At 53.1% G+C, this 25,634-nt stretch overlaps 2 protein-coding genes across 12 annotated transcripts in view; one reads left to right on the plus strand and one right to left on the minus strand.

Moving 5' to 3' along the window:
• Kmt2d (lysine methyltransferase 2D) overlaps positions 1 to 24,481 on the minus strand; it is a 38,928-nt gene extending 14,447 nt beyond the window's left edge. For 2 of the 11 annotated variants that reach the window (XM_075960577.1, XM_075960571.1), the window contains exons 1-39: positions 24,365 to 24,481; positions 20,128 to 20,213; positions 19,757 to 19,883; positions 19,377 to 19,600; positions 19,161 to 19,270; positions 18,893 to 19,055; positions 18,543 to 18,708; positions 18,335 to 18,449; positions 18,050 to 18,207; positions 17,727 to 17,872; positions 16,158 to 17,591; positions 14,974 to 16,067; positions 14,432 to 14,545; positions 14,028 to 14,138; positions 13,142 to 13,246; positions 11,752 to 11,933; positions 11,398 to 11,562; positions 11,200 to 11,309; positions 11,058 to 11,105; positions 10,383 to 10,604; positions 10,041 to 10,160; positions 9,837 to 9,950; positions 9,495 to 9,625; positions 9,267 to 9,411; positions 9,034 to 9,099; positions 8,754 to 8,864; positions 8,488 to 8,625; positions 8,304 to 8,388; positions 7,821 to 8,062; positions 7,657 to 7,730; positions 7,391 to 7,441; positions 5,493 to 7,307; positions 5,207 to 5,389; positions 4,995 to 5,131; positions 2,934 to 4,786; positions 762 to 885; positions 543 to 627; positions 381 to 447; positions 52 to 284 (exon numbers count right to left, since the gene is read on the minus strand). In XM_075960577.1, the coding sequence (XP_075816692.1) occupies positions 52 to 284; positions 381 to 447; positions 543 to 627; positions 762 to 885; positions 2,934 to 4,786; positions 4,995 to 5,131; positions 5,207 to 5,389; positions 5,493 to 7,307; positions 7,391 to 7,441; positions 7,657 to 7,730; positions 7,821 to 8,062; positions 8,304 to 8,388; positions 8,488 to 8,625; positions 8,754 to 8,864; positions 9,034 to 9,099; positions 9,267 to 9,411; positions 9,495 to 9,625; positions 9,837 to 9,950; positions 10,041 to 10,160; positions 10,383 to 10,604; positions 11,058 to 11,105; positions 11,200 to 11,309; positions 11,398 to 11,562; positions 11,752 to 11,933; positions 13,142 to 13,246; positions 14,028 to 14,138; positions 14,432 to 14,545; positions 14,974 to 16,067; positions 16,158 to 17,591; positions 17,727 to 17,872; positions 18,050 to 18,207; positions 18,335 to 18,449; positions 18,543 to 18,708; positions 18,893 to 19,055; positions 19,161 to 19,270; positions 19,377 to 19,600; positions 19,757 to 19,883; positions 20,128 to 20,176 (10,617 nt within the window). In that variant the 5' untranslated portion in view covers positions 20,177 to 20,213; positions 24,365 to 24,481. Of the gene's footprint in view, positions 1 to 51; positions 285 to 380; positions 448 to 542; positions 628 to 761; positions 886 to 2,933; positions 4,787 to 4,994; positions 5,132 to 5,206; positions 5,390 to 5,492; positions 7,308 to 7,390; positions 7,442 to 7,656; positions 7,731 to 7,820; positions 8,063 to 8,303; positions 8,389 to 8,487; positions 8,626 to 8,753; positions 8,871 to 9,033; positions 9,100 to 9,266; positions 9,412 to 9,494; positions 9,626 to 9,836; positions 9,951 to 10,040; positions 10,161 to 10,382; positions 10,605 to 11,057; positions 11,106 to 11,199; positions 11,310 to 11,397; positions 11,563 to 11,751; positions 11,934 to 13,141; positions 13,247 to 14,027; positions 14,139 to 14,431; positions 14,546 to 14,973; positions 16,068 to 16,157; positions 17,592 to 17,726; positions 17,873 to 18,049; positions 18,208 to 18,334; positions 18,450 to 18,542; positions 18,709 to 18,892; positions 19,056 to 19,160; positions 19,271 to 19,376; positions 19,601 to 19,756; positions 19,884 to 20,127; positions 20,214 to 24,364 lie in introns of all 11 variants that reach the window. The other 9 variants (XM_075960576.1, XM_075960569.1, XM_075960578.1 and 6 more) reach the window with 8 other exon arrangements.
• LOC142844103 (uncharacterized) lies at positions 21,822 to 25,190 on the plus strand. Its single transcript, XM_075962416.1, has 3 exons — positions 21,822 to 21,829; positions 24,283 to 24,493; positions 24,585 to 25,190. Exons 1-3 carry the CDS (start codon positions 21,822 to 21,824, stop codon positions 25,188 to 25,190), a joined length of 825 nt encoding a protein of 274 aa, XP_075818531.1.
• Positions 25,191 to 25,634: the final 444 nt, after the last annotated feature.

Genomic DNA, 25,634 nt, shown 5'->3' on the forward strand with positions numbered 1-25,634 from the left:
CACCCCTTATCCCTGGTTTCTGGGTACTTGGCTAAACTTTGTTTTTCCCACCTGATCCAGCTGTTTCTGGATCTTGCTTTGCTGCTCCGTAACCAGCTTGAGCTTCTCAGCATCAGCTTCTGGAAACTCACGGCCAGCCTTTTTGGCAGTGCGCTGCTTAGCACACAGAGCCTTCCGAGACTTGCGGTGCACACCAATCTGCTCTTCTAGCACCTTCAGCTGCATCTGCAGAAGCTGCTGGGTATGGAACAGCCACTCTTCATACTGTCGCTGGTCAGCCTCATCTGGGAATAGAACTTGTATTTTAGGATCTGCAAAACCGTGACCCCTTCCAGATTCCTAACCACTTCTTTGCAGCCTCCTTCTCTGCCCATACTCACTGATCACTCCTTGGGCAAAAGTGGGTGGGTTGGGCCGTGGCTGGGAAGGGTCACTAGCACTCCGCTCCTGTGGAAAGAGAGATTTCTAGATCATTGTTCCGTGCCAGACCCTAAGAAAAGTAGCCCAGTGAAATAGTACACAAGTTCCTATTTTTCCCTTACCTGGCCACTCCCAGGTGCCACATGGTTCTGCAGATCATTGCCAGGGCCCCCAGAGAGCCTCTGAGCCAGCAGTGAGACTTGCTGCCTATAGTCCATAAAGCATAGGGGTTTTGGTGTCAGTGAGGGCACAGTTCAAACACGGGGCAATGGAAAAAGTTGGAACGGAACCCAAGAGAACAGTGTGACAAGAAGTCTGCGCACACCAGCCTGGAGTCTCACCTGTTCATACCAGGTGCCACCCCAATGCTGCCCTGAGCCATCACTTTCTTGATGCCTTTCAAAGCCACCATCTTGGCCTTTGCGATAGGATCAATGATATCTTCTGCAGCAAATTTGTCCAGGTCTGAAGAGGAAGAGATAAATAAGCTGGGTTAGGGGGTCAAGGCTCCAGGGCATGATGGCTGTTTTTTCTCCAACACTCTGACCTCTACATGTAGAACAATGTGGCAGGTCCACTCAGCTATGCAGGAGCCACACAACTGGTGCTGCAGCACCAACACTCATTGAACACAGTCCTTTATTTGCACATTGCTTAAGGGAGTCACTCGGTCAGCGTCACTACACCTTTTCAAGCCTGAGTTTCCCTCATTTGAAGAGAGACCATGATTGCTACTCCGCCTACTTCACTGTGTTACAGAAGATCATGTAACAAGAATAAAGGCATGCTACATGCTATGTGAGCCAGACAGTCCTCTTCAAAGTAGTAGTCTATAGCCAACACAGACAGCTCAAGAACCCAAGGTATAGGCACTGTGGCAAAACCCTAGACAACAGAGCAGTCTGTGACATAAAAACATCACCCAAGGGGCTGGAGAGATGGCACAGCAGTTAAGAGTATTGTCTGCTCTTCCAAAGGTCCTAAGTTCAATTCCCAGCAACCACATGGTGGCTCACAACCATCTGTATTGAGGCCTGGTGCCCTCTGCTGGCCTGCAGGCATACACACAAACAGAATATTGTATACATAATAAATAAACATTTTTAAAAAAAATCACCCAATAACCCACTGTCCTGCCAGTCTAGGACAGTTTAAAAAAAAATTAACTAGGCACAGTGGTGTACAACTGTAATCTCAGAAGCTATAACACAAAGATTTTGAATTTAAGGCCAGCCTGTGCTATGTAGTGAGATCCTGCCTCAAAAAACAAACAAAACAGGCCAGGCGGTGGTGGCGCACGCCTTTAATCTCAGTACTTGGGAGGCAGAGGCAGGTGGATCTCTGTGAGTTCGAGACCAGCCTGGTCTACAAGAGCTAGTTCCAGGACAGGCTCCAAAACCACAGAGAAACCCTATCTCAGAAAAGCAAAAAAAAAAAAAAAAAAAAATCAGAATAAACCAGGTATGATGGAGTATGCTTGTAATTCCAGCACTTGATAAAAACAGGACAATCCTAAATTTAAAGTCTTCTTCACCCTCAGTTACACAGCGAGGTTAGCCTGGGACACAGGAGACGATAGCTCACTTCCCACCCTACTCTCAGCCTCCCACTCAAAAATAAATACATAAACCATAAAGAAATAATCACACACAAAAAAACCCAAAAGCTCAATCTTTCCTAAAATCCTACATTTTGTTTTGGGGTTCTTTCATTCATTTGTTTCTTTCCATCTATTTGTCTATCTATCTATCTATCTATCTATCCATCCATCCATCCATCCGTTCATTTGATTCTAAGTAATCATCCTGGTCATCTGGAACTCAGTTATGTGGAGCAAACGGGCCTTGAATTCTCAAGAGATCCTCCTGCCTCTGCCTCGTTGAGTTCTGCAGAGTGCACTATCTGCTCAGAAAACTCACCTTTGTGAGGACTAAGTTCAGACCTAGCTCTGCTAGTTGTATAATCTTAGATACATTACTTTTGCCTGTTTCGTCTTTTGTAATCAAAGCCAACTACAGTACCCATTTGATGAATCTGCTATGGTGAAATCAAACAACCAATGGTAAATAGTATAGTTCAATACAGTAACTATTCAATAAATGAAATCAGTGTGGGGTGTTCCTCAATATGGTCTCACTTCGTCCCTCTCCAAAATAACAGCGGTGCCCACTCCCCTCTGCCATCATTCATTGCTCTCCTTAGGTTTTTCTGCCCTATAGCTTCATTGAATCTTCCATTTATCTGGTTTGCTTATCCTTATAGTCTTTTCTCTGAGGACAAACTTAGCCTTCACCACAGACATGGAGCCTTTACTCTTCAGGCTTCATTCATTCAGTCATCCATTCATCTCTCCTCTCCAAAGGCCCACTGCTTCTGTCTACAGAACGTCGCAGTTTAGTTGAAGACCTGGTGGTATTCTACTTCCCTTAACTAAGATGTATCTCAGGGTACTAGACTTACTACCCACTCAGTGATAACCATGACCACACTTAATGACACCAGCATCAAGTTACCTGTATCTGGGAAAAAGCTGTTAGCCAGCTGCTGTTGCTGCAATGCCAGCTGCTGGGGCTTCATGCACATGGAAGCTGGCATGGCATTCATGGTTTTCTGTGCTAACACTGGCTGTGAGCTCTGTTGGGGCACCAAGCCTGTCTGCCCTGCTTGTTGCCCACTTAGCATATGCCCTTGGTTAGACACCATAGCCACAGATGGGGCCAGGCGCTGCTGAAGGGCATGAGCTGGTGACTGGGTGGGCATCAGTGACTGGCCCAAACCTGGCTGTCGAGTACTTCCAAGACCCAGCGCAAGCTGCTGTGGGGGCCCAGCCTCATGTGGCAAAGGCAGGGTCTGTGCAGGGCCTGGCGTGGGATGGAGGGAATGTGGTGGCGGCTGTTGCTGCTGTTGCTGTTGCTGCTGCTTCTTCTGCAGTTCCTTCTTTTCATGCTCTAATAGGTCCTCGATGAGCAGAGGCAACTCGCTGGCAACCAGTGAACTATCCATTTTGTCCAGCTCATCCCCAGATGCTGCATGTCCACTGGGCAAGGTTAGAGCCCCACTCTCTAGCTCAAATTTTTCCAGAAGGGAGGATCCACCTGGGCCACTCAGAGAGTTAGGGTTCAGCAAGTGAGCTGGTGTTCCTCCTGTGGTCCCAAATGGGCCCTTCTCAGCTGTGTGTCCACTGCCGGGGAATGGTACTGTACCTACTCGAGCGTCCCGGCTGCCCATCACAGTCTGACCTGGCTTCAGTCCCAGGCTGAGGGGAGTGACAGGAGCTGCTGACTCCACCTTGGGGGTGTTAATGTTGAACTGGCAAGGAGAAGGATGGCGCCCTCCCTCCTCCACTTTGGGCTTCACCTCAGGGAGCACAGATGTTAGGCGAGGCTCAGAATTATCTGTGGCAGGCGGAGGACGTTCCTCAGGGCCCAAGGATACTGGCTCCACCCCCCGCAGCAGGGCTTCTCGCTCCGCCTTCTCATTTGCTGACTCCACCAGCCTTAGGTGCTCATTGAAGATGTCCTTCTTGTCCCCAGTATCTAGCTCAGGGTCAGTATATGCTAGCAGGTCAAATTCATCTCCATTGAGGAGGTCATCTAGGTGGGGATCATTAGTCTCCAGGTTTTCCAGGGTGCCCAGCTCATCATCACCCTTGGCCACATCTACACCCAGACCCAAGTGAGCAAGCTCTTCATCATCCTCTAGGGCCTTGTGAGCATCAAAGTCATCGTCTAGCTCAGGATCCTCACAAGGCAACTTCCCAGCTTCCAAGGCTAGAGAAGGGCGAACAAGTTCAGTGCTTGATGGTGGGCGGCTGACCAGCTCCAAGCCAGTTGGTAGGGCAGGACCCTTGGCATGGGGTGTCTGATGGAGGCTGTTGTTCTGATCAGGGGCTGGTGGGGCTGAGGGTTTTTGTGGGGGAAGGCCTGAAACAGCCATGCCCCGAAGACCTTCAGGAGCCAGTCGATGGGGTTCCTCATTTACCGGGTAAAAACGGGGCCTTTGAGGGGGACCCTGACCAGGAAACGGAGATCCTCCAGGTCCAAGTCCTTTCTGTACATTGTGTCGCAACTCAATGAACTGAGCAGGACCAGCTGGACCAGGCACTGGCTCAGCTGGGCCTGGAAGGCGGGTGGGGATTCCTGTCAAGGGAGAACCTAGTGCTTGGCGGCCAAGTTCAGGTCCAGGAGTGGATGAAAATCGGGCAGACATAGCAAGTCGCATGGAGGTCGCTGCTGTTGCCTGCTGCTGCTGCTGTTGCTGCTGCTGTTGCTGCCACAACTGCTGCTGCTGTTGCTGCTGCTGCAAGGGCAGGGACCCAGGATAGGGTGTACGCTGATAGAAGGCCTGGGAGCCTCCAACAAGTTGCCTAGAAAAATATTCAGTAGTCAGTGAGAAGCAATCAGCACAGAGCGCCAGAACAGAGGCTTAAGATAGTGACAGAAGGCAAAAGAAGAGACAGTGAGGGAAAGAGAAAGAAAAAGGAACAACAGAGGAGGATTAATGACAAGGGAAGATCAAAGGGAGAACACAGCGGTGGTAAAAATCTGTCCCATTCTCTCTCTCCTGAACTTCACCTGCTGTTCATATCCATAGAGGAAGGTGTGGCTGGTGGAAGTGGCCGGGAGAGTCGGTCATCACTGGAGAAGGCTCCTGGTCCTAGGATGGGACCACCTAGCTTGCTTGAAGGTAACCCCACAATACTGTTCTTATCCTAGATGAGAAAAGCAGATGAGGGTATAGCCACCTTCGGTATGCTAGACCCACCATCCACTGTCAATCTACCTACCTGGGACCCAGTGAAAGGGGTCTGGCCTCGACTCAGCTGTTCAAAGGCAGGGCTGCTGGGTTCAGTGCCCCAACTGCCTGGAGGCCCCACTGCACCTGCAGCTGCTGCAGCTGTTTCCTTCTCCTGCCGCAGGGTGTTACGCTGGATCTGCTGCCGAATCAGCAGTTCCCGTAGTCTCTGGCGCTGTCCAGAAAACAGAAAAATAAGCCTCTTTCATTCTCATCATAGGGCTGGTGGAAAGAATAGAAATATGGTGGGACCCGTTATAGGACATCCACTCACTCACCTGTCGTTGCTTCTCCAGTTCTGTCTGGCTGAGGCTAGACATGCTTGCATCCTGGGCACTTGAGAGTTCAGGTGTTACCAAAGAGCTACTACTCATCGTAGCTCCTGCATCTTCTCGCTTTTCCACTGGAGAAGTGATGCCTGCCCTTTGTGAGGCTCCATGGGACAAGTAGGGGAGGGATCCATCGGGTGTGGGAGGTGGCAGAACTGATGCGGGGCGTAGTGGGGACAGCCCATAGCCCTCCCCTGTGGGCCCACTGTTGGGTCCCAGGGGGCTGCCTGATGGGTGAAAGCTCCCCGTGGCTACTGGGTAGTTTGTGCTTTGAGGCTTGCCCAAGGTGGGGCCAGGCCCAAAATGGCTGTTGATCCCATGGGGTGGAGGGAGACCAGGCTGAGGAACAGGGGGCTTTAGGGAAGGCTCACCTACCCCCTGCGGGAAAGTGAACCGCATGGGAGATGGGGTGCCCACAAATGCGCCTGTCCCAGGAGAACGGGCAAAATTGGGGGGTTGCCCACTTGGGACCTTGGCATGGAGCTCACCTGCTGGACCAGATGGCAGGGCTGCTGGGAAACCCCCAGCTCCCAGCGGAGTGTGGGCTAGGGGCCCAGCCTTAAAGGCAACTTCAGGGGGCTGGGGTCGGGGTGGCTTATGCAATGGGGCAAAAGGGTCACGGGACTGAGGGCGTGAGGGTGGACGAGAATAAGGGTCAGGGGACTGGAAGCGAGGGGTAACAGGGGATGGGCAGAAAGCCTCAGCAGACAGAGGACGTGGAGTCAATGGGGACTGGGAACTGGACTGAGATTGAGGACTAGCGGGCACTCTGGAGAAAGGGTCAGAGGGCAGTGATCGAGGAGGCAGGGCACAGCAGCTCTCAGGAGGTGGGGGTTGGGGCCGAGGAGTCAATGGGGGCTGGGCATACGGGTCAGGGTAGGAGGCAGAACGAAAGACTTCTGGGTGGCTGGGAGAAGAAGGGGCCAAAGCCTGGGCAGGGGGTGGCTCCTGGGCCCTTAAGCCCAGGCCTGGGCTCTGGGGCTCTACCTGAGATGCCCGAGGGGTTAGGGGGGCTTTGAAGACATCAGGTGCCTTTAACTCCAGGCCACCCAGGTGGGCGCCTGAGGAGGGTGAGTCAACACAGCCCAAGTTTGGGGGTCCATAGCCAGGAGAGGATGCCCCAAGCTCTTCCTTCTTCACCTCTAGTGTTTTCCGGGACTCCCCAAAAGGTGGGGGTGAGAGTAGAGGCTCGGAAGCCTTGCCTCCTGCTACCCCTGGGCTCTCAGGCACAGCCAGGTTGTCCAATGACGGGCAGCGGGGTTTGAGAAAGGGGTCAGGCGTGGAAGGCTGGTGTCTGGGGGTATCCGGTGGGGTAGTGTGGAACTCCCCTGGCTGACCAGTCCCAGGTCGAGTTGTGGTACCCAGTATTGGAGGCTGGGCAGGGGCTCCAGATGGGCTTGGGTAAGGAGGATAGGTGGGTGGTGCCGCAGAGAAGCGGGGCTCTGGGGGGTAGGCAGGGGCCAGTCCAAAGGGGTCCTGCGAAGGCACTTGGGCGGGCACCTGGGGCGGGAGCTTGAGGAAGAGCTCACCAGGTGAGTCAGGGCCGGGCACTGTGCCCGCTGGTGGCTTCAGGAACCCGTCCGCAGAGGTAGACAAGCCAGCAGGGGTGGTGGGACTGCCAATGAAAATGGTGGGGGCCGCAGCAGGGGGCGGACTGCCCAGTGCCCCTGGCTGGGAGGGAATGCGGAGATGGAGGGCCGGTCGATCAGTCTTACGGGCTATGTCGCCCACCTTGGCCTGCTTGTTGATCTGGCTCTCAGCCTGCTACAGAGATGGACCAAGTCGAACAGTCAGACTGCTGTAGAAATGAACCATGGCCCCAAGTCCTAGAAAAGCCACCCACTTACCTTTTGCACCTTGTTGATGCGGTGAGCAGCCCGGTTATCTTTGGCCTTTTGCTAAGGGACAAGGATACAACACAGGGCTTCACGCTTAGCCTCAAGCCCAACCCCAACCTTGCCACATTGCCTCCCCCAGAAATCAGTCCTTCCTATCCCAGCTACTTTAGGGGTGGCAGGAGACAGGGTAAGAGGGACAGGAGAGGAAGGAACTAAGATGAACCCCTAAAGATGCTTCTGCTTCAGGTCTCACGCTGGCCCATGCTCTGCCTTACCAGGTAGGGGGCTTTGTCAGCGGCCGGAACCTTCCTCCAGAGTTTCATGATTTGTTTACATCGGCTGGACCAGTCTGGAGAGCAGAAAGATTAAGTCAAAGGAGGCTTGGCAGGTGACCCCCTCCACCTGACAGGTTGTCTCCCTTGCCCTCGCCCAGGGGTACCTGGGTAATCTTGCTTGAGATTAGGAAAGTTAATGTTGGCATAGAGTACAGGTGAAATAGTGGAGAGCTGGCCCAGTTCCTCGTCTTTTTCCCAACGCTGTAGACTCCGCTGGTTATAGGACAGCCCGTCGCCTTCACCCTCTGTGGTAGGGGTAGTGGGAGTGGAGGGCGTGGTGCCCCCTGAGCCTGTCCAAGGGCTGTCTGGCTCACCGGGTTCTGGGCTAAAGAAGCCCCCGCGCTCCCTGGGGCGCAGGGGCAGAGAGTCACAGAGGGTAAGGATTTCAAGACCCACCCCAGACAAACTGCCCAGAGCCCGAAGCCACTGCTCTGACCCACTTGAGGAAGATCACTAATAAGGGTGCAGTGTACGAAGAGCAAGAGAGTAATCTCTTAGTGGCTCAGAGTCAAAAGGATGCAGAGCAGGGACTACGCAGAGGGAAGGGACAATAGGGACCACCATGACAATTAAGAATAGATACCAACCTAGAATCCAAGAAGGGAGACTGGCAGAGGCCCGGGTAGGAATCCATTGGGCTACTGGAAGACAGGCTGCCCAAAGGGAGTCCACCTACAAGAGCAATGGGATCAGAGAAAAAGGAGCAGTGAATCTAGTCCGAGAACAAGGCTAGCTTCGGCAGACTTGGAATCAGCCCCCTGTCATAAGCACCTTGGAGAAAGGGCCTCTGCAGTGGTGTACGGCTGCCTTCTAGGCCAGGAGTTCCACAACCCAAAGACTGTTCTCTTTCTGAACCCAGGACATCCTTAAAGAGCTGCTGCAGGTCCTTGGACTCCATCTTGGGCAGTTCTGTGGAGAATGACAAAGTACACTGCTGAGTATGAGGTCTATACATGGTCATGGCCAACGAGGATCACAGACAAGACCTTCTTTTCCCATGGAGGACCCTTCTACAGAAGACCTCATCCAAGCCTCACCTTCTGTGGGAATCCTGTCTAAGTCGGAGCTAAGCATTCCTTCAGCTGGGGTCCCTGGCTTCTCAGGGTCACTGGGCACTGGCGATGCCTTGACACCCCCATCCTCAAGCCCTGTAACTTCAGAAGAAAAACACCAGTTACAGAGGTATAGAGGTACTACACAGCCAGTATGAACCCCAGGACACATGGAACAGCGCCCAGGCACCAGCTCTGGCAGTGTTCCGGGCAGAGCCAACCAACCAAAACCAAGACAGCACCCAACTCCCCCAGCAGCCCTCACCTGGTATATCAGCCATGCCCTCAGGCCCATGGGACTCTTCATCTGCCACATCTGGACCATCATCTCCTAGGAACAACAGTGCCACTCCCATCAGAGGGGAGGAACACGTGATGCCCAGAATGGGGCCCTTGGCCCACCCTTAGTTGACCAGCCCTCCCCCTAGACACCTTTGCCAACTACAAAGCAGAAAGGTAGGGTGGACACACCAGAACACGTCATTTCCATCAACTGACCTTTGTGCAAGGCAGAAAGCTCCTTCTTCTCTGAACCTCCATCCCCCCGGGACTTTTGAGTTCCCGGTCCACTTGGCCGGCCCACTCCAACAGCAAAAAGGGCCTTCCGACTCAGGTCCAGAAGTTCCTTCCCAAAGAAGGCTTCCTGCAGGAGGAGTCAAGAGAAATGATTTCTTGATGCCCTTTGGGTGCAGACCCTCCCTTCACCCTAGGGAGTCTGAAACCTACCTGCAAATAAGCAGGGAACATGTCTTCCAGCTTGCTCTTTTTGCGACCCCTTCGTTGCTGCTTCTTCTTCTCATCCCCCTCAGCAAGGCTTGGTTCCACAGAGCCCTCCGCAGGCAGATCAGCAGGCATCACTATAGACAAAGGAGAAGGGCTTAGGCTTTCTGGAGACACCAAGCATGGCAGGGTCAACTATGTGGGGAGACTCCCCCTAACTACTCCTTCCTCACCCAATTAAACCCTCCACCCACCTTGCCCTTGAAGTGAATTCACACCCTGGACTCACTGGCACTGCCCATGTGCTGTGATCCCCACCTTCTTCCCAGGCCCCACTGGTGCCCTCACCCGTCTCACCCTCGTCGGGCTGCCCATCCCCACTCAACACCTCCGCCTGTGCAGCAGGCCCCCTTTTCACACGTGGATGAGACTTTCGCTGTCGTACCATGAAACCACCAATGCCTGCAAGAAAGCAGAATTAGGAACGAGAAGCCACTAGAGAGACCTGGTGAGTGGTTTTTACTGCCCCACAACCTCACTCCAGGGCCATACCCGGACGATAGGGTTTGCGCTTGCGTTTTTTGCTTTCCTCTGTCTCTTCTTTGCCAGGCTCTGCATCAGGGCTGGCAGGGCCTTCTAGTTTAATTTCACACTCCATGTGCTCCACACCACCTGCATGTAACATAAGACACAGAGGCAGGTCAGAGGGATGGGCCCTTTTATCCTTAGCATCCTGCAAGAGGGAACCCAGAAACCTGCCACAGTGCCACCTGAGCAAGACCAACAGTGCTGGAGGATGACCAGTAGTGGCTATGGAGCCCTACCCAACATCCCAACTCCAGCAGGCTGTGCTTCTCCCACTATCTGCCTTTCTCTGAGATTCCCCAGCACAACCTTCACCCTTGAGCAGCTCGTCAGTGTCCAGGTCCCCATCCTTCTTGTCATCAGGGCCAAGGGCATCTGAGGGCTCAGAACCCTCCAGCCCTGCCTCGTCTGGGAGGCCTAGCCGTCCTCGCCGCTGGCGCCGCTTGTGCAGTGGTGACATGGTCAGGTTACGCAGCACCGCCATGCCAGTTTCTGTCAGCCACACACCCTCGAAGCGAAAGAACTGGGGTTCTGGACAACAGGGAAGAACATATGACCCCTGGACGGAAGCCCAGGGAAACCAAAACTCCAAATTTCAACCCCTGTTCCCAGCTGAAACATAAGCAGTGACAGCCAAGTCCTGTCACACTCCAAGGGCTAGCGATAATAGCCACCAGAGGCTCTACCAGTGACTGAGGGGTCCTGAGATGCGTCTGCTACTGCAGAAACCTAGCTATGTCCAGAACCCATTTATCCCTTCTGTAAGAAGAAAGGTGTGCTCTCTTGAATGAAATTCTCATAGTAGAGAAGCTGACTTGCCTGGTAAAAGGAACACATCTGGAGATATGAAAGCTTTAGTTCTAACCATAACTTTGCCACTAACTTGGTAAGTAACCTTAGGTAGGCCATTTACCCTGAGGATGGAGCAGAGGAGATGGTCTATGGTTTTAGCTGGTTTGGGTATTCAGAATCTCTGTGACTTACCTGGCTCTTTTACCTTCACAGGTACCAATTCTGGGGGGGCAACAGGTGCTAAAGGAAGAAGGACAAACCATAGGCAGCTTAGGACACTGTCCCAAATTAAGACACACCCGTGTCTTCTTTGCTCTTCCAAGGTGACACTTACCCACAGGCTTCACCACATAGGGCTGACAGGAAACACAGTCAAAGCCTTCATCGGCAGCCTGCTCCACTTCATCCTCTGTGAAGAGGCTCTCACAGCCAGCATGCATCCACCTAGGCACAGGGAGACGGGGATGAGCACAGGCAAAGCCAGCTGAGAGCAGCACATGGAACAGACATGAGGAGAAAGAAATGCTCTCACCGTTCACAGTGGCGGCACTGGATTAGCAGGTCTTCCTCCACATAGGGAGCATGACAGATAGGACAGGTCACCAGGCTGGCACAGGGCCCGCAATGTGTGTAACTATTCTGCCATTCACAGTGGAAGCCAGGGGAGGCAGCCCCACACTCCATACAAGACACACACCTAGGAGACGCAGAAAGACCTTCAGCACCTAATCTAGGTTCCCGGAGGTACCTCAACTGAGAACCAAATCAGCAGGCTGGTCTCCTAAACACAGGTCATCATGCATTCAACACTGGATCTATTTGAACTGTATCTTAGGCCCATTCACCATCTCCTGTCAGACCCTTGAAAGACTCCCAGGCTCCTTACCATTTGCACTTCCAGCCACCCTTGGGCACAGTGAGCAGTGGAGGGTCCAAGCAGTACGTATGGTAGCTAATGTCACAATCATCGCAGAGCAGCAGGCGTGAAGGGTCGGAGGCCTGGCCACATACCTCACACACGATACACTCCACACAACGCCAACCCTTTAGCAGCATCACCTTGGTGATCTGATACAGAGAAATAGATGCCTCAGGTGCGGGGAGGGGAGACTCACAGGACTTATATGGCCGAAGGCCAGACCTCTGAGCAGAGAGAGATTTGTACAGATCACTCTTTGCTCCCCTGCAAAGTACATCTCCAGAGGCTCCTGGAGACTCTGCTGAACACAGAACACTCTCATTAGCCACAGCTCTACTCTGAGAATGAATGACACACCCTTCACTAAGCAGCCCCAACTTTTATTCACCTTTTAGAACCTGTTACTAATATAAGTTAATATATGTAGCAGTGGATTAATTAATAAATAGTTTTGGGAAAATCCCAAAGGACTGATTATGCCTTAGGTTAAAGACATTGCTATCTGTTTGTGGATGTACAGTTACAGTTTTGAGTCCATGATCTAATTCCAGACTTTACCCTGGTTTTGTTTTGCTGAAACAGGGTCTCAACTATGTAGCTCTGGCTATCCTGGAGCTCACTATATAGACCAGGCTGACCTCAAACTCACAAAAGACCTGCCTGCCTGTGGCTGGGATTAAAGGTATACGCCACCACTCTTAGCCATACACCATGTTTTCTACTAGAAAAATTGTCAGCACTTATACAGTGGACTGAATTACACCAGCAAGTTTTGTCTATGCAAAGAAACTACAAAGTCGCCAGGCGGTGGTGGCACAGCCTTTAATCCCAGCACTCGGGGGGCAGAGGCAGGCAGATCTCTGTGAGTTAGAGGCCAGACGGCTTTACAGAGCAAGTTCCAGCACAAACTCCAAAGCTCCAGCAAAAAAACAAACAAACAAACAAACAAACAAATAAATAAATAAAAAGAAACTACAAAGTCTGCCATGAATTCCCAAGCACTTCTCTCTGAGTTTGACTGCACTGACAACTAATCAATGACTTCCAACAGCCACAGACACTTTAAGATTTCGTGTATCAGGCTGATGAGATGGCTCAGCAGATAAAGGCCCTTGTCACCAAGTGTGGTGACCTGAGTTTGATCCCTGAGATCCACATGGTGGAAGGAAAGAAATGATCCCACAAGTGGTCCTCTGACCTCAACAATTACACTCTGACACATGCGTGGTCCCCTTCCCCCACCATACACACCAGATAAACGTAATAAATAAGCACAGTGTGGCAAGAATTGGGGACTAGGGTGATGATAACAGACTGACTCTGTCTGTAGCCCACACATCTTGAGCCCTGAACTCACCTTGCTGTTGACACAGTAAGGATGATAGCACTGGGAACACTGGGAACAGGCCAAGAGGTGGCCCTCAGCCCCTCGGCCAAAGCTGCCACACACCACACACATGTCCTGTGGAAACAGAAAACCGAACATCTGAGCATGCCTCTGCCTCTGAATGTGTGTCTGGGGGTGGGGGGTGGGAGAGCAATGTGGAAGAAATCAAAGATTTCTTCTACTACTTTCCAGCCTATTTTTTGAAATAAGGTCTCTCAGTGAACCTGAAGCTCACAGTTTCACCTAAGATGGTTGGCCAACTAGTTCCTGGGATCTGAAGTGCAGGCATGTATGGCCATTCCAGCTTTTAAATAGGTATTGAGTATTTGAACTCAGGTCCTCTTGCTTACAGAGCAAACATTGCTCCTAAGCCATCTACCTAGCCCTGCAAGTGAGTCCCAGACAAAGACTAGGAGGCAATCAGAAGCCCATGTCATAGTATTAAGACACTTACTAGGTCACCAAGGGTCCCTTGTATCTCCCACCCATCTCACAAAAGCTGCACCTCCTTAGAATGCCCTCTTGGTCTGGTCAAGTACCCAGAAATCGGCAAATGTAAGAAGCCACAGGAAGACAAGTCAGGGTGAAGACTTGTCTGGGCAGAGTCACAAGTGACAAAGAACACAGCGGCTTCAAGGTTATGTAGATGGCAACACACACAGGCTTCCACAATTCACACTCCCAGCCACTTCCTCTTAGCTCAGTATCCCAAGAAACAAAGTAGTCCCTGCTTTTCCCATCCACCCTCTCAGCAAAGTAGGTTCGCACACATGTACACACACGCATACACACACATAGACCTTTGCATGCCTACTCTGACCACTAAAGCTGGGGCCATCCCAGTTCAGTATGGTACCTGCATTAGAACAAATTTGTCTGTGTTAGAGAAGAGAACCACGGTGTTTTGCATGGTATCATCGTCTTCCTCTTCTTCCTCCTTGCTCGGAGAACTATCAATATCAGCCACCTTAACAAGGAAAAAGTTGCAGAAAGTGAAGAAGAGAAGCCTGCCCTAGTTAAGCTGTCCTCTCTCCAACATTCAGGAAAGAGCTGTGAATTCCTGGCTAAAATGAAGGCCTAAGAGGCAGAAAACTCCCAATTCCCCAGCTAGGGAACCCAAGGGCAGAGGTTTTAAAAACCCTAATCAAACCCTAGGCTAGCAGGCAAAGACTGACAGGATTTTAACCGTGCTTCTCTCTCTAGGAGCAGGGGAAGCATGCTTTGCAGGGTGTGGGGCAGGGTGGCAAAGCCCGTCCTTACTACCAGGGTCTCAACAGAAGATGTGGTGGACTTCAGTCGGGCCCGCCCTCTCCCTCGTCCTCCGTGTGCTCCTCCACGAGGCCGGCGTCTTCCTGGGAAACTACTGCTCCGACCCTGCGACAGAGAAGAGGACCATTACAAGACTCCATTGCAGCCTTGGAGGGAAGAAAGATGACCAACAGTCTAACAGGCTTAAGGGGGGGAAAGACCTAAGTGTCCCACTCAGAGGACGGGAAAAAGCCAGTTTCCAAACAGCAACAAGTAGTGACTGGGCCGATCTCTTCTTCCAAGAGTGGTGAATGGGAGAGAAGGACAGAAAGAACAACAACAAAAACGACTTGAGAGGACCAAGGTTTTGTTCCCAGTTGTTGTTCTGAGTGACAATGAACCTGAGTAAACCATCTACCCCTCTACGCTCAGTAGTAGGCTAGGTAAAGCTGGACCAAAGGATCTCTTTATGAGCCTAGACTGTGCAGCCAGGTGCAAAGGCAGCTCGGAGCTCAGGGCTGGAACCGACATCCCGTGGCTGAGAAGCCTCTTACCTGTTTGATTCGGGAACGGGCTGGGGAACTGCGCCGCCGTCCTTTGTCCCCCTCTGCTTTGCCTCCACTGATAGTTGTCCCAGTGTCACACAACAGTGAGTCATCAGTCTCTGGCAGTGAGTCGGTACAGAGGCGCAAGGAGCCCTCATCCCGGGCTGGGCTGACATCTGTAGACACTCCCAGCTCCATGGACAAGGACCCACCCCCCTCAGGATCTGGAGAGCCCAGGAGGGGCTCTGAACCAGGAAAACTGGCACTAGCATCGCCCTGGCTCAGATTAGAGATCTCATTAACAATGTCTGACTTGATGAGAGTGGGTGGCATGGGGGCCACTGGTGCACCAGGCTCCTCCTGCTCTTCACAGGGTGAGCCCTGCCCTGCCTGTTTGCAATCTGGGCCATAGACCTCCATAGGGGTCACAGGGGTCAGCTCCTCAGGATCCAGGAGCACAGGAGAACCTTTAAGTTCACTAGGCAGACTGCCAGGGGTCTGTCCAGCCTGTGACTCTGAAGTCCCATCTAGAGGGGCTATGTCTTCTCCCAAGCCAGAGAAGTCATCCAGGGCGGGGGCAGGGCTGGGGGCAGGGCAAGAAAGGTCCTCCATAGGGGATGGCAGAGGACTGGTGGCACTGGGTTCCAAGGCTGGGCACTCAGGTTCTGGACCTTTCTCAGTCTCCATTTCATGCAGCTCAGCTTCATCTGAGACATCCACTGCCTTCTGCACAGGACTCAGTGGGGAGGGAATAGACAGCGGCAGAGCGGGAGGTAAACACTGGGAAGGAGAGCTTGGAGGAGGCAAGGAATGCTGAAGGAGAGGAGAGCAAGGTGGAGGAAGGGGCTCCATGAGGAGAGGAGAAGCAGGTCCCATGGGGGAGCCTGGAGATGGAGGAAGGATCATTGGGGGTACAGGCTCAGGGTCAGTGCAGTTAGCTTCTGGTGGAGGGCTGATAGGTGTCTCTAGGATCGGGGCAGCCAACGGTGACTCAGGGTCACTGTCCCCTTTGGCACCAAAGGGGTACTCTAACTCCCCCAAAGGAGACAAGGCGGGAGGCGCTGCAGCTGGGATAATGGGTGAGAGTGGAGGAGGAAGAGGATCTGAGGGAGAAGAAAAAAAAGAGACTTAGATTAGATTGCTTTAAAGTGTTAAGATTGCCCCAGAGTAGGGGAACATTAGCATATCCTTACCTGGTGGCATCAGCCGAGGTGACAAGGCTGGCTCCCCAGAAAGGGACAAGGGCAGCTCCTCAGGAAGTGGGGATAGAGGTGGTTCCCCAGGCTCAGACACGGCTTGCTCTCCAAGCATGGGGGATAAAGGTGGCTCCCCAGTTGGGGAAAACAAGGACAACTCCTTAGGTGCAGGGCACTGGCTTGATTCCTCAGGAGGTTCATCAGGCCGAGGAGATCGGTATAGTTCCTCAGGCTTGGGGGACAGGCATGGCTCCTCAGGCATAGGGGACAAGCAAGGCTCCTCAGATTGGGGAGACAGATGCGGTTCCTTAGGCTGAGGGGACAGGTGTGGTTCCTCAGGCTGAGAGGACAGATGCTGTTCCTGAGGCACAGGGGACAAGTGTAGTTCCTCAGGCTGAGAAGATAGACACGGCTCTGCAAGCACAGGGGACAGGCATGGCTCCTCAGACCGTGGAGACAGAGGCAGTTCCTCAGGCTGGGGACAGAGTTGGGGCTCCTCAGGCTGAGGAGACAGGTATGGTTCCTCGGGCTGAGGGCAGAGTCTCGGTTCCTCAGGCAGTGGTGACAAGGGTGACTCTTCCAGCGGCAGGGACATAAGAGAGTCCTCTGGTGGCGGTGAAGCTGGAGAGTCTTCAGGGGGAGGGGAGAGTCGTGAAGCCTCAGGTGGAGGTGATGTGGGAGAGTCCTCAGGTGGTGGGGAGAGGGGAGATTCCTCAGGTGGTGGGGACAGCCGTGAGACCTCAGGCAGGGGAGATAAGTGTGACAGGACAGGCAGAGGGGAGAAGCGTGACACTTCAGGTGGGGGGGACATAGGTGAGTCTTCAGGTGGGGGAGACATGGGTGAGTCCTCAGGGGGTGGGGACAGGCGTGATGCCTCCGGAGGTGGGGACAGAGGAGACTCTTCAGGTGGAGGAGACAGAGGAGACTCTTCAAATGGTGGAAACAGACGAGATGCCTCAGGTGGAGGGGACATGGGTGACTCTTCAGGTGGAGGGGACATGGGTGACTCTTCAAGCGGTGGAGATAGGCGAGATGCTTCAGGTGGTGGGGAAGTGGGCAATTCCTCAGGTGGAGGGGACAGAGGAGATTCCTCAAATGGTGGAGACAGGAGTGAGGCTTCAGGAGGTGGGGACAGGGGCGTCTCTAATGCAGGAGAGCAGGCTGACTCCTCCAGTGGAGAAAAAGGTGATGATTCAGGTGGGGGAGACAAAGGAGACTCCTCAGTCGGTGGGGACAGGTGTGATGTCTCAGGTAGCATGGATTCAGGTGATTCCTCAGGTGGTGGGGACAGGCGTGAGGCCTCAGGTGGTGGAGATGTAGGGGATTCCTCAGGTGGTGGGGACAGGGGTGACTCCTCTGGCGGAGGCAGCAGTGGCATCTCCTCATTTAGGGGAGCCTCCAACTGGGCTTCAAGCTGGGTCCCTGCTCTCCCTGTAGACATAACACAGTCTATTCCCACCTAGCTCAGATCCTAACTCCATAAAGAGTGCAGGGTCTGAAGAAAGCAAACTCTGCCTCTGCCACACAACAAAAGAGTAATTTCAGGGACCTTTAAACCCTACTCACCTAGTGGTTTGGCTTCACATTGCAGGGGCCCCGGTTCCTTGGGTTGCATAGAGGTCACGTGCCCACCCTTTGGCTGCCCTTGGCATGCAACGTACAGAGCATCGGGCTCATCAGTGGGGATATCACCAGGCTCTGGGGGTGAAAATCTGCAGAGGGTACAGGGGAGCAGGCACTGTGGCTCTCACCAGCTAACAACTCCTAGAGAGCATACTGGGGCAAGGCATAAATACTATGGATTGTACTACTGACTGCCCACTTTTAACATGGCCCCTGCCAGTCTTACCCCTTCTGATACCCCATCCCAATCTGTCTACACCCCTTACCTGCTACAGACAGGTGGGCGCTGCTCAGCAACAGAAATGACAGGCTGACTTCCCTGGGTTTTATGACAACGGTGACAGAGTGAATAGTTCTCAAACCACTCAGAGTTCGGATTCAATTCTGCTGAGCCTGTCCCACAGGCACGACATACCCGGCATGTCTAGGGGAAGCAAGCAGGCAAGACAGGCACTAGTCAAACCACAGTGGAAAACAAAGGAGTACACACGACTGGCAAATGCAAGGCAACTCTGGAGATGCTGAAGGAGTTGGCATCAGAAGACACTCACCGTACATTTCCACGAGTGAGCAGGCAGCTCCTCGATGGGTGGTTGCAAGCAGAAAGTATGATATCCTTTGTCACATGTCTCACAGACCAACATCTTAGAATCATTACCAGGTTTCCTGAGGGGCACAGGACACATTACAGGATCCTTCCTAGTACCATTTTCTGCTCATACTTTGCATATGGCTACACTTCAGCCCTCACACTCTTACCTGCAGGCTTGGCACTCTTTGCATTCAGGGCACTGCCAGCCAGCACGCTTGCGGGCAGTCAGAGCAGTGTCCAAACAGGCTCCATGATAGTGATGCCCACAGCTAGTGCAGAAGAAGAGGTCACAGAGCTCCCCTGGTCCCTCACACACTGCACAGCGAGCCTCCTCTGCAATAGGAAGAAAAAGACAGTGCAGGTCAGCTTTGGGGTGCCCATACCACTGAACACTGTGAAATATAACTACCATGCATTTGGTACAGAATGACTCTATGTAATTTTAGATTTCAAGAATGCTTTATGGAGGACACTTGGCCCTTCATTTTCTCTGTATCCACAGAACAGGACTTCTCACCCAAATGTGCAGCGCCCTCTCTGTGGTCTGGGCAGAGCAGCCGCAGGGTTTTCATGGATAAGAAGGAACCACTGGCAGCTGCACAGGGAAAGTGGTAAAGCCGTGGACATCCAGGTGAGCGGCAGGGAATGGAGGCACCAAACCTGGCGCAGTGGGAGCAGCGCTGCGAGGATGAGAAGAACGCCGCAGAGCCAGTCAGCTCTCTCTAGGCTTCAGCATGGCCCACTCTACCCTGCTTTCACCTATGCAACCGTCAGCTCAGCCCTACCTGGGAGATCCCTGAGAAGATGGCCTTGTCCACACCACATAGTTCTGCGCCCTCCTGCCCCCACACACCTGCTGACCACACGGCACACCAGTGATGTGCCCAGCAGTGCCCTTTAGAGGTGGAAAGGGGTAAAGAGAGGAACAAATTAACACAGTGACCAGGAGTTCAAGACTGCCCAGCCTCTACTTTGCTTCCAAGCCCACCTCTCTCACTTACCTCCAGGTTCTCCTAGGTGGGCAGGAGTAAGGCCCTCAGGGAAACCAATTTGTGACAGGTCCTCACTGAGCAGCACTGCTTCACAGGGCCCCAGGTTTCCCCCAGAGGACACCGCTGGAGACCGGGGCCAGTCAAATGGCAATTCAAAGCGCTGTAGCTCCCTCTGCCCATGCAGGCTGGGCTCCCCGCAGTTACAGAGAGCACAACGCCGTGCTGGACCCCCACTGTGGACACACAAACATCAGCACTATGCAGGCCTGATGACCACATGAGGGGCATATGCATGCATCCTCTTCACTTCACTCCCCACAGCTTCTTCTGTAGAGACACTAATCAAATCTTTATGTGCCCAGAAAGTCCCGTTTCCACAGACAAGTTACCTGCAGTCATGAGGAGGCTTTTGAAGCCTGGGACTCCCAGAGCTGGGGACAGAGACCTCCCCAACACACAGGTTAGGAAGGTCTGGCTCAGTGGCACCCGGCTCCTCAGAGGCTGCAGGTCCATCAGCTGAATAAACAGAACAGTACACATCAGCCTGATTTAGACTCCCAAGTTCACTCATCAGATGCATGAAAATTATCTAAACCCTCAATATCTCACAGTGGCACTGAAACTTTTGTCTCAAAGAACAAAGTTCTCCAATTTCCTGTCTATTACAGACTTAGCCAGGACTTGTGCCAGAACTAGACATAAAGGGTTATCCATGAGGAGCCAAAAGCTGTCGGCAAACTCAGAAATTGTCCTTACTCACCTGCCGGTTCTGAATCTTTATCTTCACCAGGCGGCTTCTGGCTGTCCATCCCTCTCTCCGACTGGGCAGGGCCCTCTCGGGGAGACCTGTTGGTGCCAAAAGATACTCGTATGTGCAGTAAACTTCTCCAATGAGCCTTTTCCCCTTTATAAGAAATCAACTAATGGTAATCAGACCCTTTAGACATCAGAGACAAACCTTGTCTTGCAAACTTCTATAGTAATGACAAGTAAAAGTATTCGAAATCGTATTCCACTACCAACCTCTTCCCCAAACACATACCTCCTCTCATCCTGATTCCTACTTTCCCACCTCCACCCTACTCTATAACAGTTCCTAGGGCAATCACATATAACTAAAAATACATCCTGTTACATTTAGTAGAATCCACTGTCTCATCTTAACTCCTGGGCCCTATTCCCTGGCCTTTATTCTCAGGTCTCAGCTTAGCTACTATCCTACAGTCCTGGAAGTAATCACTGGGTAATCATGATGCAGAAGTCTCAGTCATGCCAAAATCCCTCTCTCAAAAGGAAGAGTCCTAGGGTCTTGCAAGAGATTCAACACAGCACTAAACTAAAGGCTAGCTGTGAATGGATCTCCACTGCTTTCAACAAGGACATCCCAAACACAACAAACAGAACCCTCAGTTGCTAGTCATGAGACTCAGGACCACCACTGGCCCCAGCCCTAAAGGAGCTCTGGGTCTCACTTAGCATGAAGGCCTCAGATTGTTGCCCTTGGCAACACCAACTGCCCTTCTTCCTTAGATGCTCTTAGTAGTTAACAGAAGTGGGCCTTAAGAGTTACTGAGCATGTGTAAACAGGCCTGGGGCTAAGCATGCTGGGAGTTGTAGTCTCAGGAAGCACATTGCTACTTGGAGGAGGGCTAAATGGGGCAGGACATAACAGAGCAGAATAGTTTCCTTCCTCTTAAGTCAAGCAGGGTTTCCAAATACTCGCAGTTAACGGTCCCTCTCTCCCTTCTCATAGAGTCCAGCATATATCAAAACCCAATGAAATACACAAATCTACACCTGAAAAGCTTAAGACCCACAGGACATTTGGTGAATTTTCCTTGACCTCTAAGGCAGCACAGTAAGTATTATACAAAGGCCAAGAGGAGTTAAGAGTAAGAATTACAGAGATACTAGGCCTGGTGGCACATTCAATAATGCCATTTCTTGGGAGACAGAAACAGAGGGATCAATCCAAGTTGGAGGCCAGCCTGGTCTACACAGAGAGCTCCAGGCCAGTCAGAGCTACATAGTTAAACTGTTTAAACAGACAAGAATTACCAGATTATAACTACGAAAGAAACCCTATAGAAGAAGGGTGAAAAGGATAAGTGCCTGCGGCTGTTGGTGAGAAGGGTGGGCCCTTTTCTTAATCAGATGGTGATGGTGAGGTGCAGAGAACCCAGAAAAAGAACTGCAAATACTAAAGGTCTGGGAAATTCATCTCCCATCATTCCCTCTCCTCTTGTGTAGCCAGTGATCACACCAACCTGGGTACAGATAATCCTGTCCTCTAACACCGGACAGCAAATATCCCGGTCAATCACTTGGGGGCTAAACAACAAGGGAAACACTCAGAGTGCCCATGATCAGAAATCAATTCCCCAGCTAGCATGGCATCAGATTTCCTTCCCTACATTCACAATTTCATTTCCAGCGCTGGCAACACCCCGAGCCATGTCGAAGTAAAGGATGTTACCTTACTTTCCTCCTACCACTCGGGCCCCACCAGGTCAGGGACTCAAGGCTTCATCTGACACCTATTGCCTCCATTCCCAAACCACCTTTTCCCAAACCTTACACATAGCAGTCCATTTAAAAGAAAGCAGGATGCTTATCTGGCCAGCTTACAGAAAAGTATTCTGAACTTCAAGAAGCCCTTACAAGTCACCTGTGGTAAGAGGGAACTGGAGGTCAAGACTCGAGTCAGGCCCCTCTTCATACTCAGTGGTCACACCAAAGGTCCAAGAAGACTTCAAAATTTTCTAAATGTTTGCATCTTACCATATTTTCCTTACAGATCCTCCACCAACTCTGTTCTCAGAGTTGAGGCCAAAGGCGCCACAAACAGCAACAAATAGAAAGCAACAGTGATAATACAGTGGGTAGGAGGACCGCCTCACACAAGGCCAGAGGGACAAATTCCTCTGCCCTCCCCCAAGCACAGCTTTCTGAGGCTGGTAAAGCTAGCGCTGCCCAAGAAGGTACAGAAACTACCTTCTTCATCTAGCCTTGAGGAACAGAGCAGCAATGTCCTCCAAAGTAAGAGTCCCACTCATGGAGCTAGGGAGGGCGAAAGCTTCAACAGCAAGGAGCAAACTGTCCTTTTCTGTACCATAAAGAATCCAGGAGCATCTCCAAGAAGCTGAAACCTTAGACCCTGACTGCTCGAGCCTGAAGTCCAACCAACATCTTTACTGAAATACCAAGCACACAGCAATCAAGTCCCTGGAGGCATTTAAACAAATAAAGGCAAAGGTCCCCCACCCCACGTCCCATCAGTAAACACAGACACACACATATATCCCAAGGGGGTTTTCCCTGGATCGAAACTAGGCTAGTACCTGGGCCAGGCTTCCTCTGTTCTAGGAGCTGACACCTCTTAGTCTTACATCTAAAAGGCCCAAACAACAAGAAGGCAGAGATTTACTCAGCTACTTTCCTTCCTGTGTTCACCCTAGACCAATAGATTTCACTCCATTTTCTCTGCAAGGGAGGAAATGGAGGCTTGGAGGGGTGAAAGGCTGGAGCAGGCCCTTGAGTGAAAAGCTCTTCAGTGGGGCTCAGGACTTCCTGGTTCCCAGCTAGAGAATCAAACCACACCTCTCTCCACCCCCATTTTCGGGCAGTCCTCTAGGAAGGAGGCAAATGGTAACACATTGTCCCTGGGTCGGGTCAGCCTAGGGGGCAGTGAGAGCTAACAAGGTACAGTGCAACCTAAGAAACTCATTGACGAGCAGACAACAGGCACAGAGACCACAGGTGACAGCTCACCTCACTCCACCACCCCTGTGCCACCTCTCCGAAACCTTACTTTCCCCTTTCTGAGACAAGACTCAAGGAGACCTAGCAAATGTATTTTGGAGGGGGTGAAATGAGGGAGCCAAATCCCTGCTGGGCAGCATGACAGGTGTGAGAGAGGCTGTCCCAGCCCAGGGCCCAGAGGCTGAGGCGGGAGGTTCATGCTGCACCCTTTCTGCTGCACATACACACCCCTTCTCCCCAGCACCTCCTACCAGGGGTGGAAACACTGGCTTCCAGCAGAAAAGAGCACAAATAAAAGTCATTTCTCCACCAAAGAGGTAAAGCCACCTTATTCTGCGGGGCTGGGAGAGCATCAGAGAACTATTTACCACTCAGTGGCCAGAAAAGCATTTTAGAGGTCTGGCAGGGACCTTTGGGATCGGTCAGGGACTCATGGACAGCTAACTCTCTACACTAGGCCCAGAGAAAGCAGGAGACAAAAGCCATTTTTTTTTGCAGCCCACATTCGTAGAGAACAAATCTCAACGGCCTCCTCTATAATCCCCTGGAGATTATGTCCATCCCGAGAGGAGGGGAGGCAAAGCAGGTTAACACACCACTAGGCCTTTCTGGGGTCACTTTGCCAGGCAGGGGTAGTTTAAAGTTGAACCAGCAAGGCCAGAGCTGCCCCTGCCCCACCTTCTTGCCCCAGCCACCCCTCTTCATCACACCAGTTTCCACCCACCCTCCCCCTGGTGAAGGACCCAAGGCTCCTTGAGTTTCCCAGACTGTTGTGGGTGCCCGGCTAGGTAGGAACAATATTAAAGTCCAATCTGGCAGTAAGTCCGACCCGGCAGTGGCACCCCCACCCCAGGTTGATCTGTCCCAAGGAACCCTGGGGGTTGGGGGTGGGGGACAGCAGCCTGGGATTGGTTTTGGCCTCAGGGCCTGGGTCCTAGTTTGGTCGAACTCCCTCAACACAAAAATAAACAGGCAGAGAGGCTATCTGGACATGTTCCCAAACTCCTGTAGTTCCCTGAACCCCAAATCTTTAAAGAGGCACACCCCAAGAAACCAGGCCTCAGCTCTGCCTTGGTGGCTGGCTCAGGTTGCCTTGACAGACCCTGCCAAAGGAACCCTTCCCAACTCTGGCACCCCCTTCTCCAACCTAAAGGCCAGCACCGGCCAAGATAGTCCATCTGGCTGTGCCCCCAGTTCAACCCTTTCTGGGCCCAGGCCGGGCGGACTTCACTCACCTCTTCACAGGGCGATCCAGAAATCCTCATCCGAGAACATGGCCAGAGCCCGGGCCGCTCCCCGACCTCCAACCGCCAGAGCGATCACAGCCGCCCCCCACTCGGGGGGGCTTAAGGGGGCCAAGAACGGTAAATCCAGGTCGGAGTGGCCACCCTTTCCCCGGGAAGGAAAAAAAAAAAAAGCAAGAAGCCAAGAGGGGTTCTCTGCCTCGGGTTCCAGCAGTTTAGGTTTCCATGGACAGCCCCAGGGCGGCGAATCCCGAGCGGACACAAAGAGAGCACCGGTGGCTTTGATCTTGGGCGAGCAGGCTCCGCATTAGCGTCGCCGGGCGGCCTCCCAGTCCTAGGGCCCGGCCAGCGCCCCGGCCGCCCGCGCCGGGCTCGGGCGGAACGTCGAGGCTCTCCAGATGGAACGTCGAGGCGCCTCCCCAGCAGCCCGGAAGGAATGCCGCGCCGCGCCGCGCGCCGGGCCCGGATGGAACGTGAGCCCCTCGCAGCCGCGCCGAGCCCCTCTCCCCGCCCGGCCGGCGCCCCGGGGCCGCGCGAGCTACGGCGACGCGGAGCCGGCGGGGCCGAACCTGACACACACCCAGCGCAGGGCTCCTCGACCCCGAGCGTCCCCCCTCGGCGGCTTCGAGCCCCCCACCTTCTTCTCCCCCCCCGGGGAAGGGAGGAGGGTTGGTGGAAGAGGAAGGGGCGGGCGGTGCGAGCCCTCTGCCCGCTCCCCTCCGGCCGCTCCAGGCCCAGCGCTCGCCTCCCTTCCCCTCTGGCCTCGGGAGCTGCCCCGCCCCCGGCCTGGCCGGCTGTAGTCCGCAGCACCCCCTAGACCCCCGGCAGGCTATGATCGCGGGGGGTCTAGAGGTGCATGGTCCAGCCCCGGCTCCCGGCGCCGGGGGGTCAGGAAACTGAGCGGAAAGTGGGGAACGAGGCAGCCATTTGCAACCGGAGAGGAAAGTAGTGCAGCGCGGCGCCGCTCCGCCTCCCCCCCTCCGCCTCCTGCTCGGCCGGTAGGGTGGTTCCTGCGAAGAGCCTGTTTCCTCGCCAGAGATCTGGGCAGCGGTCGTAGAGACTCGAGGAGCGTCCGGAGCGAGGTCCAGGGGGTGCCTTTTGCCTGGGGAACCCCACTCAAGAAGGGGAGAAAGGAGAAGAGGAGGCCCTATTTTGTGTTGGAGCGGGGCGGCGGAGGGGTACAACCCTCTCGGAGGAAAGGCTGTGACTCTGCAGTTCTACGCACACGCTCCGGGATCCTTCCGCCGCAGGTTAACCCCTA

Source organism: Microtus pennsylvanicus, chromosome 2 (genome assembly GCF_037038515.1).
Source record: "Microtus pennsylvanicus isolate mMicPen1 chromosome 2, mMicPen1.hap1, whole genome shotgun sequence".
Lineage (NCBI taxonomy): Eukaryota > Metazoa > Chordata > Mammalia > Rodentia > Cricetidae > Microtus > Microtus pennsylvanicus.